The 21045-nt window shown below is 32.6% G+C and overlaps 2 protein-coding genes and 1 pseudogene across 2 annotated transcripts; 2 read left to right on the top strand and 1 right to left on the bottom strand.

Moving 5' to 3' along the window:
* Nucleotides 1-7321: 7321 nt before the first annotated feature.
* Nucleotides 7322-9319, top strand: LOC113849402. Its single transcript, XM_027479297.1, has one exon. The coding sequence runs from the start codon at nucleotides 7970-7972 to the stop codon at nucleotides 8891-8893; it is 924 nt and encodes a 307-aa protein (XP_027335098.1). The 5' UTR covers nucleotides 7322-7969; the 3' UTR covers nucleotides 8894-9319.
* A 4545-nt stretch (nucleotides 9320-13864) lies between these two features.
* LOC113849401 (protein RETICULATA-RELATED 3, chloroplastic-like) lies at nucleotides 13865-15535 on the top strand. Its single transcript, XM_027479296.1, has 2 exons — nucleotides 13865-13998; nucleotides 14097-15535. Exon 2 carries the CDS (start codon nucleotides 14102-14104, stop codon nucleotides 15038-15040), a length of 939 nt encoding a protein of 312 aa, XP_027335097.1. The 5' UTR covers nucleotides 13865-13998; nucleotides 14097-14101; the 3' UTR covers nucleotides 15041-15535.
* Nucleotides 15536-15865: 330 nt separating this feature from the next.
* On the bottom strand, nucleotides 15866-20627 carry LOC113849400 (annotated as a pseudogene).
* Between the last annotated feature and the right edge of the window lie 418 nt (nucleotides 20628-21045).

Here is a 21045-nt window from a genome sequence, read left to right as displayed (position 1 = left end):
ATAACATGGTTTCACTTATTTGACATACCCAATTATCAAACAACATAAATATATCATGTTTCACAAATTATCATCAATTAGTCTCAACATGCCTCAAACATCACAACATTCAGCAATTCATGAAACCACTAACCAACTCATTCATTTACAATACTTTACCACTTTTTATTACAACCTAGTTCAACCAATATCTACATACCACAATCATCAATGAGCACTTGACACAGAAATCCTCAAATAGTTTATACATAACACAGATTAACATGCACATCTTCTCAATAATAATAATAAAGTCGCCTATCATAAGGTCTAGCATAATTCATTATTCCAAAAGTATCAAATAGCATATTCTGATCACACCTAACAATGTCTACTTAGTAAAATTCTAATGCTCCTCGAAGACCGTTTTATTTAAAGCCTTTATTACAATTTACATTTAGATAGTTATTAAGTAGTTAAGGATTTCCCATTTTGAACTACCCAAGAGAGGTTATGGTTTGGGATTTACTCCCACTTACCTTATAATGAAGACCCACCATGAAATCAACAGTAGAAACACCTCTCACACGGATTTTTGCCTTAAATACATGAAATAATCTATGAGAAATTAAGAGGGTTGAAGAAAAATAAAACCGAAAATCCTAACTTCAAATACTCACCTCCAAACGTTTCACACACGATTCTAATCTTCAATCTAGGGTACAAATGGCTTAAGGAGCGATTTGATTGATGAAAAAGGCTAAGGATTGAGAGAACTGACGAGAAAGAGAAGAGAGGAAAGTGGGAATACATTTTTCCTAACCTTAAACTCCTTAAATACACAAGGTGTCGCGACATTCTCGCTGCAGCGACACCCTCTCTCGCTACAGCTAAAATCTTAGAGAAAACTGCACTGTAATTTCTGCAGAATCTCACTACAGTGAGACTGCACCCAGAAATGCACCCCTTACTGTCGTTCTCTCGCTATAGCTAGAGACTTTAGCTACAGCAAGAACACCACTGCACTACACACTTAGCCAATTCCTCAAATCAACCAAAACCAATCACACAATTCAACATACATACATTCACATGAATAAAATAATATATATATATATATATATATATATCCTTATAAAAATTGGGACGTTACAATTAAAATATATATTAAAAATCACAAAAAAAATTGTGAGTTTTACTCTTACTCTTAATTTAATTGTTCTCTCATATTTTTATAATTTTCAATAAAAATTAACTAATAATTAATAATGCGTTCAAAAAAGTGTTTTAGATAATATGTTGCTTGCACTCTTCAAACAACAATATATAAACTTAATTGTTAGACATTTGGCAACCATTTTTTTCTTTTTTATATAGGAAATTAAAAAATATATTCTAGAATACAAGGTTAAAGCCCAACTTATTTATACTTGATATGCATCATATTTTAAAACCTAATTTGACCTTTTTAAAGGTATGACTTAGTCTATAGGTCAATTTAATATAGGTCAATTTAACTTATAATGTGATCTTTCAAATAAGTAAAAAACCTTACATTTAAATACTCTACAAAGTCTAAATATACATGCAAATAAGTGAACTTATGTATTTGAATAAAATAAATATGTATCTCAAAATATTTTATTATTTATTAGTATTCATTTATTTTTATTTAAAAGTTTGAATTTATTGATTTATATATAAGTTCAATACGACTAATCTATTTGAAGATAAGGTTTATTTATTTATTTATCTAAAAGACTTGTTTATAAATTTGTTTTGAGAGTATTTCGGATAGCTGAGAATAATGATGGAAAGCTGAAAGTGAAATTGTTAAGAAGAATTGAAATTTAAAACAATGAAACACGTTAATGCTCGTATACGATTTGTATCTTTAGTGAAAAAGAGATTATTGGTAGATGATCAAGTCATATAAGAAATTCTTGCTGATGAAGGATGTTTAAAACAAAAATGATACTGGCTTTGAAAAGAGGCTCCTTGCATATTGTTAACAAAAATAAGTTTAATTTATTCCTAAATGTTAGTTTATAAAAAAAAATTGTTCAAACTTTTACATGAAGTATTCTAACTCTATTATAAACAAATGTGTGATGTCTTGATAGACTCTCATGTTTAAGATTAAATATTTAATACATAAAATTTGTAAAAATTAAACATTTACATGTAATCTAATATTTAAATTAGATAAATTCTAATATCAGATTAGAAAATTCAACATAATTTACTTTAAAAGTTAATTTATAAGAGAGTTAAGTTTAATTTTTTTTATCGTTATTAAATTAATAAACTTGTAATTTCTTTTATGTTTTTTTTTGCGCCTTATATATATGACTATTAAAAGTAATAATTTAGAAAAAAAATTAACATTACATGATGATTAAGCATTAATAATTTTAAAATAAATAATTAATTATTATAAAAAATTGAGATTAGAATTAAACTAAAAATAAAAAAATTAAAGATGAAACAAAAACCTTAAATTTATTTTTGAATAATTTTTTATTAGAAATTATATTTTTTTATCTTTTAATTATCTTTTTCTTAAATTTTTTATATTTTTATTTTATTTTATTACGCATTATTTATATTCTAATAATTAAAACTCAAATATTCTTGATAATTAAAAATAATTTTTAAGAGACAGTATTTTTAAAAATTTAATTTGAAAACTCATTTTATGGGCGTTAATTGAGTTATTATTAAGCTGGACTCTAAGACATTGTCTTGTAGTCAAATCTTTGTCACGCTCGTCAACTTCTTTTTTCCATCTTTTGTTGTCATATTCTTCCATTTGATAACCAACCAATATTGATGCTTTGAACAAAAAGGGAGAGCCTCTGCTTTTAAAAAACAGTATCGTGCCTGTAAATACAATGCTTGTCTTTTTATTATTAAAGATTAATATAGCTTCTTATAAAAACGATATTTGAAATGACGTGAAAAAATTTATGACAGATTAAAAATATTTTTTATTTAAGTCTATTCTTAAAAAAATATTTTTTAATTTTCCCCATCTTAAAAAATAACCGCAGAAACATGTGAATGATATTGTCCCTGCAATCTAGACATTACTGGATTTGTTATGACGTCACTAATCCTGAAAATGAGCTTCGACTTGAATTTGTGTTTGTTCTCTTGGAATATGCAATGATATTGATATGGCACAATCGCACAGCTAAAAGCTTATCAAATTCCTTTTTTAATTTATTGTTTATGATTCAAACTCCTTACCATATTATATTATCTTACCAAAATGAAATTGACATGTCATACGAGTAGGAAGTTATTATTGATTGTCATGCATTTGCAAGAGAGGAAGGGAAAAAGAAAAAGTGGAAGCTAGTAGAGGGTTTGATTGTACTTTTTATTTTTAGTTTTAAAAAATATGTTGTAAAACAAATTTTAGAAACAGTTTCTTAACGAATGTAAAAGAGAGTAAATGGAGACAAAAAGATATAATCATGAATGGATGGACATGAATAATAAAAAGCTAAAAAAAAGCCTAAAGGTGTTTTAATTTTAAAGCTGAAAGAGTTGTTATTTAAAAATTACACTCAACAAATAAATAGTTTAATTTTTTTTATATATTTTTCAAAAACAATAAACAATAGGTGAATGACAGTGATCGCGCCATATCCATTTATCACTGCACAAGCAACTGTTTTATACAGCCAAATCCCTCACTTGCAATTCCATCTGCCGACAAAACAGAAACAAAGGAAAAAGTCAGTAACGTGTTATAGAATTTTTTAATATAGTTTTGAAGTTCCATGTCAATTGCCACATATACGGAAGTCTCAATTTGTCCAACATTTTTCATATGAAAACGAAATTATGACAATGTTACTCAAGTCAAAATGCTATATTTGTCCACACTTCAACATAAATAACATTAACGTTGATACTACCAAGTGGGTTACTCTTGTCATTTTAGTATTTGGCATATGGTCCCCCCTCTGCATTCCACCTCCTTTCTTCTTTTGTAGTCACCTTTTCTTTTTGTTTATTTCACACTTCCCTTCCACTCAATCCTAGAAGAATAACAAGTAATAAGATAGAGGTCAAGGAAGTTTTTTTTCTAGTGAATTCATTATTGGGGTTAAAAAATGTTAAATACTTACTTCTTATATATTGATTATGTATTTATTATATACTATTATTGTTATTATTTGAAGTTTAAGAAAAATAGTTGTTCTACTATATATTGGAATGTGAAGGATGTCTGAGGGTGAAACAAGTGTGATGCATATGAAAATCCTCATGATGAAACCTGAACACTTTAGCCAATTAAGAAAACAGATAAAGTATGCCTTGAATTCATAAATATAACTAAATTTAGTTTTTATTTCTTTAGAAATTGTTAGTTTCAATTTTAATAACTTTTGAATTTTTTTTTTAAATTCTTATCGCCATTCACTAGTGATATGACTAATGAATATATGTGATGTCATTAAAACGTGATTTAAGAGAAAATAAAATTTATGGGGACTAAAACTAACTTGTTAGATTTTTTAAAATTTATTTTGCAGATTGTCATTAATTATTTATTTAAATTACATAATTATAAAAGATAATAATAATATGTTATCATGATGGATATTATTTATTGGACATTTTGATGAGAATAGATTACGACGAATTGTTTCTCATTAGACATTTTAGCATGCACGTTGATTACTTGTTAAACTAAAATCACATGAACTACCAGGTTAGACTATGCATGCATCTGAAATTTAAATTATTGAACGCTATTTAATAAATATTAATTAGTTTTTGAACTAAAATCTCTACTGATGCAATCCTAATTGCGCACTTTTAAAATAATAATTCCACAGCGCAATGTTCTTATATATCCTTTTTCTAACATTTTTAATTAAAAATATTATTACATTTATCAAAAGTCTAGTCACAATAGTCCCAAAACTCCCATTACCTTTCATTTTTTCATTTTACGTGGGAAAAAGTAACATATGCACAAGTCTAAACCCTCATTATTACGATGTTACAAAAATAAGAAATCGTCATTACTAAGTATTGTAAGATGTCCTCTTTTCACGTTGTTTTATATATATATATATATAAAACAAAACAAATATTCTATTTGAATTCATTTTTCTTATTGCTTGATTTTTTTTTTTAATTAATTTTGATATTTGATTTTTAAACTATTTGAAATGCACTTTTCATGTTAATGATTTAGATTTATTTAAAATTATTTGACATGATATTTCATTATTCTTAATTAATGATGGAATATATATATATATATATATATATATATATTAAAATGTGAAATTTAAGAAATTTTTATAAAGCAACATAATTTTTAAGTGATTATGTAATTTTTTTTAAAAAAATTAATCTTTGTGTATGATTGTATGATATATATTTATTTCTCTCACTCTCATTAAAAATATTTGTTCTCATTAGATATATTTTTATTTTAAAAGAGTTAAATTATAAAATAATACTTTTTAATTATATATATATATATATATATATATATATATATATATAATTGAAAAGAAAATACTGTTTATAAGTGAAATTAATAATTTTTAACCCTAAACCAAGCACTTTGACCATGTAAATTATGACTTGTGGTAGCACCATGAAAACAGTCTATTTCGAAATGCACGTTATGTTCATATATGGTGGAAGTAAGGCAAAGATAAACTCCGTAGCTTGAAGAAAGGTTTAGGTACGTAAACCTGCAGAGGGAAGTGGGTTTCATGGTTTGCTTTAGAGAAAGAAATGGAAATGGAAATGGAGGTAAGAGTAAGAGAGTCACATGACATGCCATGCCATTACCAAAGGCAATGTGGACCAAACCTCCTTTGCTGTCGCTTCCAACCTTCTTCTTATTAATGAACAATGATTTTATATCATGCTGCGCATTGCATATTTGCATTGCAAGCCAAAAACTAGTCAGTTTCCATGAGCTGGCAATGTCGCTACTCTCTCTTTCTTTTTTGTAATTTCTTATTGGGTTTTGTTTGTTATCTTTACACAAAAACACCCAACAAACGCATTATGCCAAGATTTAACATTCCAATTGCCACTCCACCCGCTTTTGGAATCTAATGCGCCCTTTCTTCTTCTTATTCTCATCTCTCTCCTCCTCTTAGATCTGTAAAAGACTCTAGTATCACCAAGATCAGCTTAATAAATTATGTATTATTTGGTATAATAAACTATTTATTGATTCTTATAAATAAATAACGATATATCTTATCACACTAAATTTTACTTTACTCTGAATAAAGAACGATTAATTGATTTTAATAATGTGATAACGAGTAACATTGTCTCTGCATTTGCGCGGGCCAGAAAAAAATTAAGCAAAAAGTAATGAATCGAGAGAAAGACACGTGTGAAAAATGAACTTGCTTTTCTTAATAATAAATAAAAAAGTATAATTATTTATTTATATGAAATAATGCATAATTTAATGTTATTGCAGATTAAGATAAAACTCTTAAAGAATAATAAAAAAAATTATTTATGTTACTGCATTTAAATTTTATTCTTTTACTAGAGATGGATTTTCTGCCTTAACTCTTATTTTGAGGTTGATAAAAATTATTACCGACTAAATTATCTACTACTTATGAAAAAAGGTCTAAAAATATTGATATCAGGTTAATGAATTTCAATGACTGTAATTGTGATATATTACATGTTCTTTCTAAACAATAATGTTATTTTTAATATTTTATAAAGTAAGTATAAAATAGAATCAATATTTTCTAAACAATAGAAGAATTTGGTTCTTTAGCAGGCTGATATTGATGCAAGCCCATTGTTCCCGTGTTTCTGCGCTGCACTCCAAGAATACACAGCCAAGGCAGGACAATTTAGTATGTATACCGAACAAGTAGGGACATCTGTGTAAAATGACTCAGTCACGTGGGCCTGCTTTCTTTTTTTTTATTTTTTTGGTGACGAGTCATGTATAGCTTTAAGATTTTATTTTTTTCTTTCGTCCCTGTAACTGTAATTCTATTTTTTGTAGTACTACTTCCTTTGACGAATTAGGATTTCATATCACAAATGTTCTGTTTTTCAATTTCAATTCCCTTCTCGTGTTGCTTACTTCTTTGATCCTAGGTCTAATCATCAGAGCACTTCCGTTGACTTTACGGGGCACGATTTGGACTTTTATTTTTTTTTAAATCATTTATTTTAGTTAGTGCAAAACAATAAGAATTTAATTTAATATATCATTGGTAAAAAATTATGGTAATATTTATTAAACAATGTTAAGTATTTTAAATGGTAAGGAGTAAGAGTTTAGATTTGCATTTTACAATGTTGGTGTTTTTCCCACGGGTGATAATCAGTAAACACACACACCCACACACACAAAAACACTGCTTTCTGCTTTTGTTCTGGTGTCCCAGCGGTGGTGAGTCTCGAGTGGACCTCAACAACTCTAGAAAGAGAAACTTATCTTCTCTCTCTCGCTTTCTCTTTCTTCTCTTCTTGCATTCTTTGGCTGTAGAGTGGAGTGGAAGCAGAAATTGCAAAGAATAAGTTAGTTGAATCGAATCGAGCATGATCCCGAGCAGAATGCGGTAATGGGGGACTCTGATTCAGACAAGCAAAAGGCAAAGGCAAGCAGAGACGATGAAGATTGATGCCATCCACTGGGACTGGGTGATGTGGCCATCATTCAGCTCCACCAAATAACCGAACCGATTGTGAAATCCATTAATAATTTAGGGCTTTCAGCTCATCTTTTCAGGTATGAAATGCAAATGGGCAAAAGAAGCAGAACAATATTAGATTCTCCGTTCCTGGGTTTACCTTTTTCATATACTTCTAACGGTTGAAACCTTCAAAGCTGCTTTATTGTATTTATCCCGGGAAGGAGAATATTGCTCTTTATCCTATACCCTTTCCCTTACCCTTACCCTGCCCGTTATTACCAAAACGTGGCTCCAACTAACTCACAACTTTATTCTCCATGAAGCTTCCTATTCTGCTTCTGCTTCTGCTTCTGCATCTGTTTCTATGCCTTCCTCCTCGTGTCAGGGCTCAGCCGGCTACATCCAGGAGCCGAGCCAAGTCCCTTGACGCAATTCTCCAAGAATATGCTTACAGGGCTTTGGTGAAACCCAAAACAGGTACCATTTACAATGCGACTCAACTTCCTTCAAATTTGAGTGGGATTAAGGTTGCTGCACTGAGATTAAGGAGTGGCAGTATGAGGAGATACGGATTTCCAATGTACAACGAGTTTGAAATTCCCAAGTGGGTCATTGAGAAGCCATATGTTAAGAGGCTGGTTTTGGTGTACCAAAATTTGGGTGATTGGTCCATCAGGTACTACCCTTTGCCTAATTATACTTACCTCGCTCCTGTCCTGGGACTCCTCGCTTATAACGGTTCCAATTTGTCAGCAACAAATTTACTAACGCTCAATGTCACTGCCTATGGTGACCCTATCAAGGTCATGTTCCACGATGTTAAATCTGCTCCTCTAGGTGCCGTTGCAAAATGTGTTTGCTTTGATTTGCAGGGTTCCTCCAATTTCAGCAATGTAACAGGAGGCAACACATGTTCTACCTCAACACAGGGTCATTTCTCCATAGTGGCTCAGTCCATTGCTCCTCCTCCACCTGTACTACCGCCAATTGCTCAAAAGGAGAGCAATAGCAAGGTAGGGGTTATTGTGGGGTCTGTCCTGGGTGGACTCGTGTTGTTGGTGTTGTTGTGTTTACTGCTTTTGTGGTTGCTCAAGTACAAACGAAACAAGGAAATACAGAACATGGAAAGGGCTGCAGACGCTGGAGAAGCTCTTCATATGGCCTCTGTTGGGGACACAAAAGCACCTGCTGCCACTGTCACTCGAACACAACCTACCCTTGAACATGAATATGCCCCCTGACACCCTGTTTCTGCATAATCTTCTCCTGCTGTTCCACTCATGTCTGTATTCACAAATTCTTCCAAACACCTTTTTTCGGTGGTGTCCATTCCCCCTCTCTTGGTTCGTTAAGGTTATACCGGTGGTAATATAAGATTTTTGTGTAAATCTGTTTTGTCTTTCTTTATGATTCATTGTGGTGTGAATGTAGCAGCCCAGAGTGATTCTATATGTAATGAATTCAGTTGTTCCATTGAAAAGCAATAAAAATGTAGCTCCTACTTATGGGATTATTTTTACTATCCTCCCCGAGTTTTAAACCTTTTAACTTGTATCAACGTTGTCGACACACAAATGCCTATTGCCTCCCTCACCATTTCTCATCATCATGTTTATTTATTTATATATTGTATTTGTACCCCCATCATACTATTGCTCCTTTAAAAGGGTTCTTGGAAATTTAATGTGTGATTCTTTTGCCTCCTCTCCCTGCTTTTGTTGGCATTGTCTTGCTAATAGGATTTAGGTTGGATGCAGTATCTTAGGGTAAGTAATATATAATGTCTGTGCCGAAAAAAATACATAGAATAGATCAAGCGGAAAAGAAGGCAAATGGCTTAGAATTAAGTTATATAGAAAAGTATTCGAGTAATAACTACGGCTGTGTTCACTGTATGTTCCTAGCCTCCTAATTTGTTTTCAAGCAGACAAATGGGCAAAGTAATTAAAGAATAGCAGTAAATGTCAAGATCTGCTGCCGAGTGGTAGTCCTTGTAGCACATTAATCTTCATACTTTTTGATTGCAATAACTTCTTCTCCTCTCGCCTTCGAAAAAACCAAAAGGAAAGAAGGGGCTTCCTTGCCCAATGAATTATTAGTTGCGCATAAAAAAGTTTACTTGAACAAATAACACCATCCATTTTTTCCTTTCCTATTGTCTAGTTCATTCATTTAAATCAATGATAACAATACTGAGTAAGAAAAGAGTTTTACTATATCATCATGCATATTTTCTTAATGATTTTTCTGTTATTTTATAGAATAAGTATTAAATAAAAAAAAATGCATATACTTTTTATTTTAAAAACAAAAAATATTTAATAATTAGAAAGATTTATAGACATTCAGTAAAAGATTTTGAATTTTGGTGAGAAAAAGTCCGTGCGCACAAGGTAGGTACAAGAATGATCTCCCTTCCCCAATTGAATTCAAAAGGGTGAGAAAGCTTGACTTGTTATATGGGGTTTGGTTTTGAGTTTTAAAGGATCATACAAACGTATACTCAACAAATTTGATGTCGAAACCTGCATGCAATTGCTCCTATCACGGTATCTCCCTCCGTCACTTTATTTTCCATTACATGTTATTGTCATAAAACTTGAGACAGCGCATGACCAACGAATCCAAATCCAATTAATTTGCCAGGACTTCAAGCTGTGAACCCGTCAAGATTCCATCACTTAGCCTCCTTTCTTTGAAGTTTTTAACATAAACAGTAATATAATTTTGAAAAAGTCACAAGTCATCATTCAAAATTTCTAAAAATGTTGGAATTTTAAAATTAATTATTATAATTTCTTAAAACATTTTTATTACACATTATTTTTCTTCAAAAAGAAATACGCATGTGGACACAAACGAACAAATCCTTTATATTAATTTATTTACTACTTTTTGTCTGTCCTGATTTTAAGTGCGACGTCCTAAATCTTTGCATGCCACCTAAGGGCTTATTTGTATTGTTTGCGAAATAATCTCTTACCATTCACCATTCTTTGCTTTGAGATACATGCCTTAATCAATCTCAGCCATTGACCTACCGTTGAAAATCAGGTTCTGTTAGCTTAATTTCTTTTGCAAACATACACTAAACAAAAATGGAGACATATATGTACCTTGAATTGCTGAGTGACAAAAGCACCAAAAAACATATGAAACGTGTAGTTTATATCATGCACTAATTAGTTTAAAGGAGGAAGGGACTTTAATAAAGGAATAAAAAGAACTAGAGTCTTAATTAAGGAGAAAGAGAGAGAGAGAGAGTTTACTGTTGGTTTACAAATGAAGGAGAGGAGAGGAAAAAAAAAACTTTTTACATTTACAATAATGAAATAAAACTATTAAGTTAAAGATTTTTTAATCCAATTAATGTAAAAGTTCATCTCTTTCCTTTAAATCCTTTAGTCCCCCTCCAAATTTGAACTAAACAAGTAAAAAATTATAAAAATCTCTCTTTCTCTCTCCTACATTTACCGGTCGATACTTAAAATGTGTGTTTTATTAAGACCCATGCAAACGAAACAAAGAAGAGCAATGGGTGTAGATGGACTGATGAGATAAGATGACCGATGAAGGAATCACGTTCACAGCTCAGCACAACCTACCCCAAACAATCAGTTCGGGCATTTTAAAACTCAATTATTAATTTGTGTCTTCTTACAGAGCTAACATTAGTGATATTTACATCTATTCTTTGGTGCTTTCGAATCCTCAACTCTAGACAGCTCCCCAAATTGAATTGTCGACCCTTCTCCAAAGGCATGTGACGGAACAACACAACTATAATTTCCACCACAGTTCACGCCTTTTCACTTTTCGCCTACTCAATTGAGCAAACTTTGAAGTCACGTAGTATATGACAAAACTGCAAGCTTTCCGCCTAAAAACCAAACTGAATTTTTAGTGCATAATACTTCTTTTATTGTGTAACTTCAATCTTTTCGCCTAATGAAATGAAAAATTAATTATTCTTGCACACCCCAAAAATATGAAGAAAAGATAAACAAGAAGAGAGAGAAAAAGAAAATGTGATAGAGAAAAAGGAGATATGAAAATACGTAAGAATTGGATGCCCATCACATCTCATCATATGTACATTTAAAATGTAGAAAACGCTCTTGTTGGCTTTTGATGAATGTGCATTCACCAACAAAATAACGTGATTCTAAACAACACTGATAGACTTCACTTTTTCAAATATCAGGACAAGCAATTAGTCATACAGCAGCATTAAAGATGCTCTAAGACAAACTAGCACAACCTCAAACTGCAATGCAGCAACATTTCTGCCAGAAAATCTTGGATTGTATACCCATGATGTGAATTTGAGTTCAAGAAGTTTTGTTGAAAAGATATTAAAAACAGCGTACAATCATTCTCATTTCTTTCCAATTATTGGGAGTGCAGGCTGCCTTGTCTAATTATTCATCAACAATCAAACTCGAGATTTATACTGAAGCACAAAAATGCTTAAACACGTAAAGGGCAACAAATATTTCAAAGCCATCACAAGTCTATTTTGCCATGTTCCAGCGTGAAAAACCAATTAACTTTTTGGTTCTCACACCTAATGAACTAATTTTTTGGGTTGGGCTAGCTGAACGTGCTTAAGTCATAACAAGCTCATAGCTTTCCTTAAAGAAAAAGCTCCCAAACACATGCTTACTCCTCCATACATCTACAAATTAGCATACGAAGAATTTCTCCAACCTTGGAGGTCAAATAATGGATTGGGGAAACCACTCTTTTTTGTTTGCTCATCAAGGTTCCCACTTTACATTGTACTCTCTAAAAGAACATCAAAGTAGTACATACTAGCATTCAGTTTCAACTGATTTCACAATAATGCATAAACAAGGCGCCCTGATTAGACATCAATCCAATGAACAAAGGAATACAGTTTATTGCTAAACCATTTAACAGGGGGGGCGTGTAAATATAAAATATTTTAGGTGGAATGTTATCCTTGTGTTTTCTCTCTTATTTTTTTTTTTAAAATAAATTTATTTAATAATTAAAGTGTAATAAAAAAAGTATGCTAGAAATTGTTGCTTATTTTTTAAAAAATAAATTTAAAAAAATTAATGAGTAGTTTTATAACTTTCATAAATTATAGACTCTATTTATTTGTGATTTAGCGAATAGTGATATTAATTTTTTAATTTTTTAATATTAGTTTTTATATTTGAGTTTATATATTTAAAAATAAAATTTTTATTAATAAATTTTTATTATATTGAAAATAAAAAATATTGATAAATATTTGTTAATTAAAATTACTTTTAAATGTTTAAATTTAATTTTAAAAGCTGAAGTTAACAAAATTATTAATTTATTTACTTAAAAATAATTATAAGCATACTTTATTAAACATAGAAAAAATAGAGACTAAGAGCATGTTTGTTTCTTTTTTAAAAATAAAAAATTATCTTTTATAAACAGAAAACTATTTTTAAAAAGAAAAATAAACATGCTTTAAGTTTCATATTTGGTCTTTCTAATTTGAATTATTTGTAATTCTGTGATCTTTTAATTCTTTAGCTAATTAAACACTTTTACTTTTAAAATTTGTAAAAAATTAGATTTCTATGATTTTCTTTTGCTTACAATATTTACATTTTTTATCTTTTATTTAAAATTTTGAAAGATTAAATATAAAATAATTTTAAAAGTTTAAAAATAAAAACTTAATGAACAGTTGATAATATTTAAGATTTTAAGATGTGAGATTGGAGTTTGAAGAGAAAAACACTTTAAATTTGAGTGAAATTTACTATTTTAATTAAATAATTTAGTAGTAAACAATTTAACTAGTGCGATTTTTAAAATGTTAAATAAAAAATTAAAATTTAAAAGATTTAGATTAAAAAAAAAGTTGATGAAAATCTAACGGCCCGATTGGTTTAGCGGTGCAAACCTGCCTAATTGATTCTGACAACAAAAAGAATAATCACAATTTATAAAGCACGAAATTGAATGCACGTAATTTTTGGCTTTAGCAAGAATTGATTCTGAATTTTATTGAGAGTGGCACTAAATTTGTAGAATTAAAAAAAAAAGTTGAATTAACTAAAATATTAAGAAGAGATGAAAATTAGACATAATTTAAATAAACGCAAAAATGAAAACGTGTGAGGTGGTAGCACAGGTGGCAGCTCAGAAATCTCTGAGCTCTCAGATTCAAACACTCACTCACTCACTCAGCTTCTTTCTCTGTCAGGCTGTCACATTAGTTGTCGTAGGGTTTTGAAGGTTTTAGCTTCTTCTCACTCTTCACTTTCTTCGCAGATCGCTCCACCACTTATTTTCTCTCCTATTATCTTCTCACTTCTTCGGGTAAGAAATCTCTTCCCTCTCCCTCACTCTCAACTTGCTTTTCAAATCTTACATTTTGTATAACACGCACAGGATTTTGTAAATTGAATCACTCCAAAGTTCAAAGTAGCAAAATGGCAATGGCAGCACAAGCCATGGCTCACCTCCATTTTTCTCCTCACTCCGCTCACTACCATTACCATTACCATTACAATTACCATGCTACCCTTTCTTTTCCGTCGCCACGTCATCCCCGTAACCAAAGATTCCAGCTTTCCTTCTCCGGAGGCGACGGCGGCGGCGGCGGGGTTGGGCGAGGTTTCGGAGGAGGAGGAGGAGGGGGAGACTCGGATGGAGATGGCGTTGGATTTGGGGTTGTGGGTAAGCTTGTAAATGGATGGAGATCGAGGGTAGCCGCCGATCCACAATTCCCCTTCAAGGTTGTGATGGAAGAGTTGGTGGGTGTCAGTGCATGTGTTATGGGTGACATGGCCACTCGCCCCAACTTTGGTCTCAACGAGCTTGACTTCGTTTTCTCAACTCTCGTTGTTGGTTCCATTCTCAATTTCACGCTCATGTATCTCTTGGCACCCACATTGTCCTCTTCTTCCACACTCCCTGCAATGTTTGCCACTTGCCCCAGTAGCCACATGTTTGAACCGGGTCCTTATGCCATTCTGGAGCGTTGTGGGACTCTGGTGTACAAGGGAGGTGTGTTTGCTCTTGTTGGCTTCGCTGCTGGGCTGGTTGGAACTGCAATTTCTAATGGGTTGATCATGATGAGGAAGAGGATGGACCCCAATTTTGAGACCCCCAACAAGCCTCCCCCTACTCTTTTGAATGCTCTAACTTGGGCCGCTCACATGGGTGTCAGTAGCAATCTCAGATATCAGACTCTCAATGGTGTGGAGTTCCTTTTAGAGAAAAGTGTTCCTCCTTTGGTCTTCAAGTCCTCAGTGTTTGCCCTGAGACTGTTGAACAATGTTCTTGGAGGGATGACCTTTGTCATGTTGGCAAGGTTCACGGGCTCTCAGACTGTTGCCTCCTACCCCAAAGAAGATTTTCCCAAGTGATGGAATCAATCAATTCAATTTGATTAGTTGTACTGTTCTTAACTTAGGAGTGCTGTTCAAAATCTAGCATATGCTTGTTCCCCTTGGCCTGAGTTTAAAAGAACAATAACAAGCTTTGTTTATGTCAGATGCTTTAGTTTGTGATTTAGAACTGAAATATCATGATTACCATACACATCCCACAAAGGTAGAACTTCTGTTCTGTACTGATCCCGGACAACATTCCACTTTGTGATTTGTGCATCAACCCTTGACCAGGTGAACCCCCTACATCAACTACCACTTCATTTGTCCCTTCTCCATTATTTCCACGAATTTGACATCATTTTAGATTGCGTGATATTACCAACTCTTTGGGTTGTCCCCGAACTCTTTCAGTTGTTTGTGGAACTTAATTTGATGTGGACCTACATTACATTTAAAGCAAGCCAATCTTGTCTTGGACGACATCAAACTTCAATTATTATTTTGTGGAGTAACCGGAGACTACAATCAGCCACCAAGAACCAAGCTTTTTTCCAATATTTGTAGGGTATCAAACATCATAATTTACAATATACAATATCCAAATTTATATTAAAAATGCAAAAATTGAATGAAAAACCTATTGAACTGCTACAAGTGCTGTTTCTAATAAGCACGAGAAACAATTCACCAGCGGTAACCATATACCGTGCAATTATTTCATAAAATTTCCTGAACACAAGGGAAACACGTATCATTGCTCGCAAAATGTCTGGTTTAAAGTAGCTCCAATAAAACGTGGGGTTCTATTTTCAACAACTCTAATGAGGAAAAAATATTATCAGTTCTATATTAACAAGTAGGCATTTTAGACCGTGGCTGGTTACATTCTATATTACATGTGATTGGAACATTCACTTGAATCACTTGTATATCTACCCTGAACTCTTTTCCTCCTCCTAGAGGCCCACAAGGGCTGCCCCCAAACAAATGAGACCAAAAGAGGTAGCATGAAACTAACTAAAAGAATAATAATTATTCTGTGTGTGTATGCATTACAATCTTCTCTGCTTGGTATTCAATCCTCTGAAGAAACCTCCTCTTGAAATCACTTAGGATCTCTCCGAAGTTGAGCTGCGAGTTTTGGGAGACACAAACTGTAGAAATATATACTTATGTTGTAAGCACTTGACGATAGAGGATGCAGGAAATGCCACACAATTGTATTATCGGACAGCCTCTGGTGCAGAATTGCAGTAAGGTGTATACAAGCAAACCAATTTAGTGAACATTAGGCATAAAGTAGCAAACGCAATTCCAATAATGAGCCCGCAGGTGCTTTTCCGATTGTCCAAGCTAAGTGCTCTCTTAACTACATTTCCAAAACTCGGAATTAATCCACCACAAGCCAGAACCATTATGTGATCAAGACCACTATAATCAATACCAGCGAGAATAGATCCAATTGCTGATATTGGTCCCATAAATCCAACAAAGACAGCTGTTGCTAGAGAACCATGCCAGCTATCAGTGGCACCAAAGATGCAGCTAGCGACAGCAGCACCTCGAGGGAGCCCATGCAGAGAGACTGGAAGGACCATGTAACGACCTAGTCCATAAGCTTTTGATGCAGCTACTCCCAACGCAAGTCCTTCAGCCAAAGCATGTAAAGCGACTGCACCACATGATATGAATGATTGGAGGGTGTGAACACTCATTGGCAAGCCAGTTAGTGTAGGCAAGTCATTCACTGAGGTCTTTTTGCGACTTGCCACCTTCAATACCCCAGAGCTGGAAACATGGATGAAAGCAGCACCTGTTGCAAGGAGTAACATAATGGGAAAAAATCCCAGTTTTGAAGACAAAATAAGCTGCACTGGTCGCCAGGCACCAAGAACAAAAGCAATACCACATGCTATGCCCATGAGAAGAGCATGCTGAAGACGAAATGCAAGAGCAAATGCAACTAGAATAATCCCACCAAGTAATGGGCCAAGGCCAAAGAGTAATGAAACAAAGAAGCCAGAAGCATCCTCAGGGCTGCAACAAAAATAAAAATTATCTAGTGTAACTTCTGTGGTAGGATTGATGTGGAATACAAAAAGTTTTGTCATTATATAAAAATAAAAACTGATGCAAAATTTCTTGCCTTTAAAATTTAGCAACAAAATCAAACATGCTGAGAAATGATATTAATAATATTCATTCAAGTTATAAAACCGAGTAGTGCTACACGCCCATGAAAAGACAGCCAATATTTTGACAAAATTCAACTAGATTTAACGCCAGTTATTTGGATAAGATAGTGGTAGAGTCTACTCGTCCAATCAAGTGTCAATAAATATATCCATCTCATTACATTAAATATATTGGCAACAAAAAAATTTCAATCTAGCAAGCAGCATTTTCCCAACCGAACATAACATTACCCAGATGATTAAAAATAATATATAAACACACCTATAGATGGTTGAAATTATGAAAGAGGGTGCTGAGAGCTTCCATAAATGCTACCGAAAGTGTTGCTGCTGATGCAACCTGAGAAGCAGAGGCTTCCTGTATCCAAAAGCATAAGCAATTGAATTTGACATTATGTAGCTGAAAACAAGATACAGCAAAAGATCTATACACAGGTGTGGCCCAAAGAGCTGAAGTCTTACAAATCCATGAAAGAAACTACGAGATAAAACAACCAAGTAAGATATACTCCAACCACCCATTTTTGAAATTAAGATGTTGCCTTCCCTCTTCCAATATATTGTACTGTTCCCAAGTCAATCATTACTAATCAGAAGAGAGAACTACTTTGACTATTGTCATCCCCTGGGGAAATATACTGAAGCACCATTGACTTGTAGAAAGCAGAGTCACAGAAGTTTCCATAAACTTGGCGGCTTTTCAAATGCCAAATCATTTCCAAATGGAGGCTTATATTTTTCGCAACTTAATAGTACTGCTGCGTGTCATTTTCTTTTTTTAATTTGAAGGTTCAAATCAAATATGTTATACATTACTTTACCAGTTGTAGAAGTACTAAAAATAAAAAAATAAAATAAAGTAGTTGCTGAAAATGAACTTTAATTCCTTTAAAATGCCATGCAAGATGAAAGGAAAAAAAGGATTCAATTTTGTGAAAATTAAAGATACTATACGTACCTTGAATGCATCTGGAAGCACTTCTGCAACAACCATCCAGATCATGCATCCAGCAGCAAATCCCGTACAGAAAGGCAGGAACTTACTAAATGCATCAGCACAAATAAATGAAGGAACTGCTACAATTGGCTGCATTAACATTATGCATGACATGAGATGTTAGAGGCAGAGTTAAGAGAGTTCAAGCACAAGTTTTAAAAAAAATATAATAATAATAGAAAAAAGCAAAGAATTATTATCCTAGAGATTTAATTTTCTTCTGTTGAATTCAACAAAATAAAGCACACTACTAAAAGTTTTCTACAGCACTTAGACAATTATAATATTTAAATTTTTCGTATTAATGGACATATTGATAGTAGTAGTGAAAAACACTAACTTGTTAGAAGCCCCTTAAGGCATAAAGTGACAGGCCATGCAACTTGACTGCAAAGCACAAGCAATTTTACAAAGGACGTGATTCCATTTTAAACAAGAACATTTAGATAATTTCAAGCTATCCCCTGCAAATCCTTGACATGGTCTATGTGATAACATTAGAAACAGATTAGTACTTTTAGATAGGATAAAAATAGCCAAAAGTGAGACACTTGACTATGTGTTTAGTGTTATTTATCAATACAAAAGGACTGAATTGGTAAAAAGCAAATAAACCATAGAATCAAATAGCCAAATCACTTAATAGATTACACCTCACTTGAGTCAGACTAAAGCCTTCCCAAATACTGTACATACAACATTCAAGACCTAACCAAACACACTCTTATGGGGAGAATTCTAACATGCTGTATGTCAATTGCAGAAAACAAAACTTAGACTTTTAACAACAGACTGATGAGGTTAAAGATCTACTAATAAAATTTAAGAAAGGAATCTCTTCAAGGGTCAAACTATCGTCCTGGCTGATTTAGAATACTTTCTCCTTCACAATGTATAGATAATTCAACTTTGAAATTAACAAGTACCTGAGGTAAAGATGTAATAATGCTCCATAACATAGCATTCTGAGGGGAGACACCCCTTGATGCCAACACCATACTCACAGCCAACCCCTCTGGAACATTGTGTACAGCAATAGCCAACGTTACCAATAGTCCTTGAGAGAAACCCTTTGAACCAGCAAAGGAGACCCCAACCCCAGATCCCTCCCCAAAAGAATGGAGAGTCATTATTCCAATTACAAGAACAACTTTGGCTGCATCAGCACCCTTTATATCCAACATGCTTACTTCTCCATATTGCTCAAGAAACTGAAATCCAACAGGTTATGCAAGACACAAATGAGACCATAATAAACCTACTTATTATATAACAAGAAATTATTGTCTCAACAAAATTGTTACAACCCTTAAAGTAGATTGGTAGCAAAATTCACTTAAAATTGCTAATGATGGTTTCTAACCAGAGAAGTGAATATGCAACCCTTTTCAAGATTTGAAATTGCAAAAAATATGAAAATTCCACTGGGGTGGTCTAATTGTTATCCTAAGAAAACAGTACAGTATAAGCAAAGGACTAGAACATAATCTATACGATCAAAGTGTATAATGAATGAATGATTTAGATTGTTTTTCACCAGGCTGTGCAACAAGAAGGAGAAAGATAGTGGTACCTTACCTTCTTACATAACCAAATAAAGATGGCACCAGCTAGAATCCCACAAACAACCCAATTTCCAGCACCATAATCCTGGCCTTCTTGTATGAGATCAAAGCTTGCAGCCAACATGACACCAGCTGCCATTCCATTGCATAACCCTGCCCATTGTGGATCAAGCTCCACAAAGAAGAAGGGCACAGCACCTAAACCAGTGGCAGCTGCCATTGCCAATGTAAACAATGCAACCGTGGAAACCGAAACTCTACTGATTGCACCCTTTCTGTTATTGGTTTCCTCAAACTCCACACCATTGCCATCAATTTCAATTACATTCTTATGTGTAACAGCTCTGAGCTTTTGGTCAATTTCAGCTTTAGAATGTGAAATAGCGAAGGAAAGAGCCGTTAGCAGTAACAAGAAGAATGGAACACACAACTTGGGCCTCAGATTCGGAATCATGTTGTGTTAGATAAACCTGCCACCCACCCTAGAGGCCCCAAATCGAATTTCGCACTATTTATACAGCTCCATAACAAAGAACTGAGGTTTAAATTAAAATATAGAAAGAATGATGCAGGTATTAACATCTATTGAATGAAAGAAATAATGGGAATGGCAATTCACGTTGGAAAATACACATGATACCCCCCAAATTTGACATTATATGATATATCAATTCATCATCTTGAAAAATAAAAAGGAACTGATCTTCGAAATCAGAATTCAAATAGGATTGATTATTGTAATGCCTAATTGGTGATTGCGGGCTGGGGATGACGACAAAAACAAAATGGAAAGGACAAGACTTGATTCAAAGCCCTAGTGCCAGTTCAATGGAATATGAATCAGAATAAGGAAGGAGAATATCTCTTTCTTTTCTCACTGTAATAGATTAATTAATTAATTAAACAAATGATATGATAACGCCACGATAATAAAACAACACCTTCACACACCTGTTGCACTACTTTAACGTGTGTCTAAGTATATGTGATAAAAAAAATTAATAAATAATAATTTGTATTAAAAATTATAGGACTTAATAATATAAATTTATTAACTTATAAATTTTAATAAAATTTTATACTTTTTAATGTATATTTAAGAATATAAAAAATACGTATAATAATTTTTATTAAATATTATATGATATTATAGAATTTAGTAATATTACATATTGAAATTTAAAAATTTTAATAAATAAAAATATTTAATTATAGATTTTAATATTTAATATTATTAATGTCTTAAATTTTGTAATATTTTATGAGTTTTAATGAAAAATT

The sequence above is a fragment of the Abrus precatorius genome, unplaced genomic scaffold (assembly GCF_003935025.1).
Source record: "Abrus precatorius isolate BTA unplaced genomic scaffold, Abrus_2018 Scaffold9, whole genome shotgun sequence".
NCBI lineage: Eukaryota > Viridiplantae > Streptophyta > Magnoliopsida > Fabales > Fabaceae > Abrus > Abrus precatorius.
This window is presented reverse-complemented; position numbering and strand designations above follow the sequence as displayed.

What these genes read in the sequence shown, in the direction of transcription:
- LOC113849402 (XM_027479297.1), top strand. Translation starts at nt 7,970, where the DNA reads ATGAAGCTTCCTATTCTGCTTCTGCTTCTGCTTCTGCATCTGTTTCTA.
- LOC113849401 (XM_027479296.1), top strand. Translation starts at nt 14,102, where the DNA reads ATGGCAATGGCAGCACAAGCCATGGCTCACCTCCATTTTTCTCCTCAC.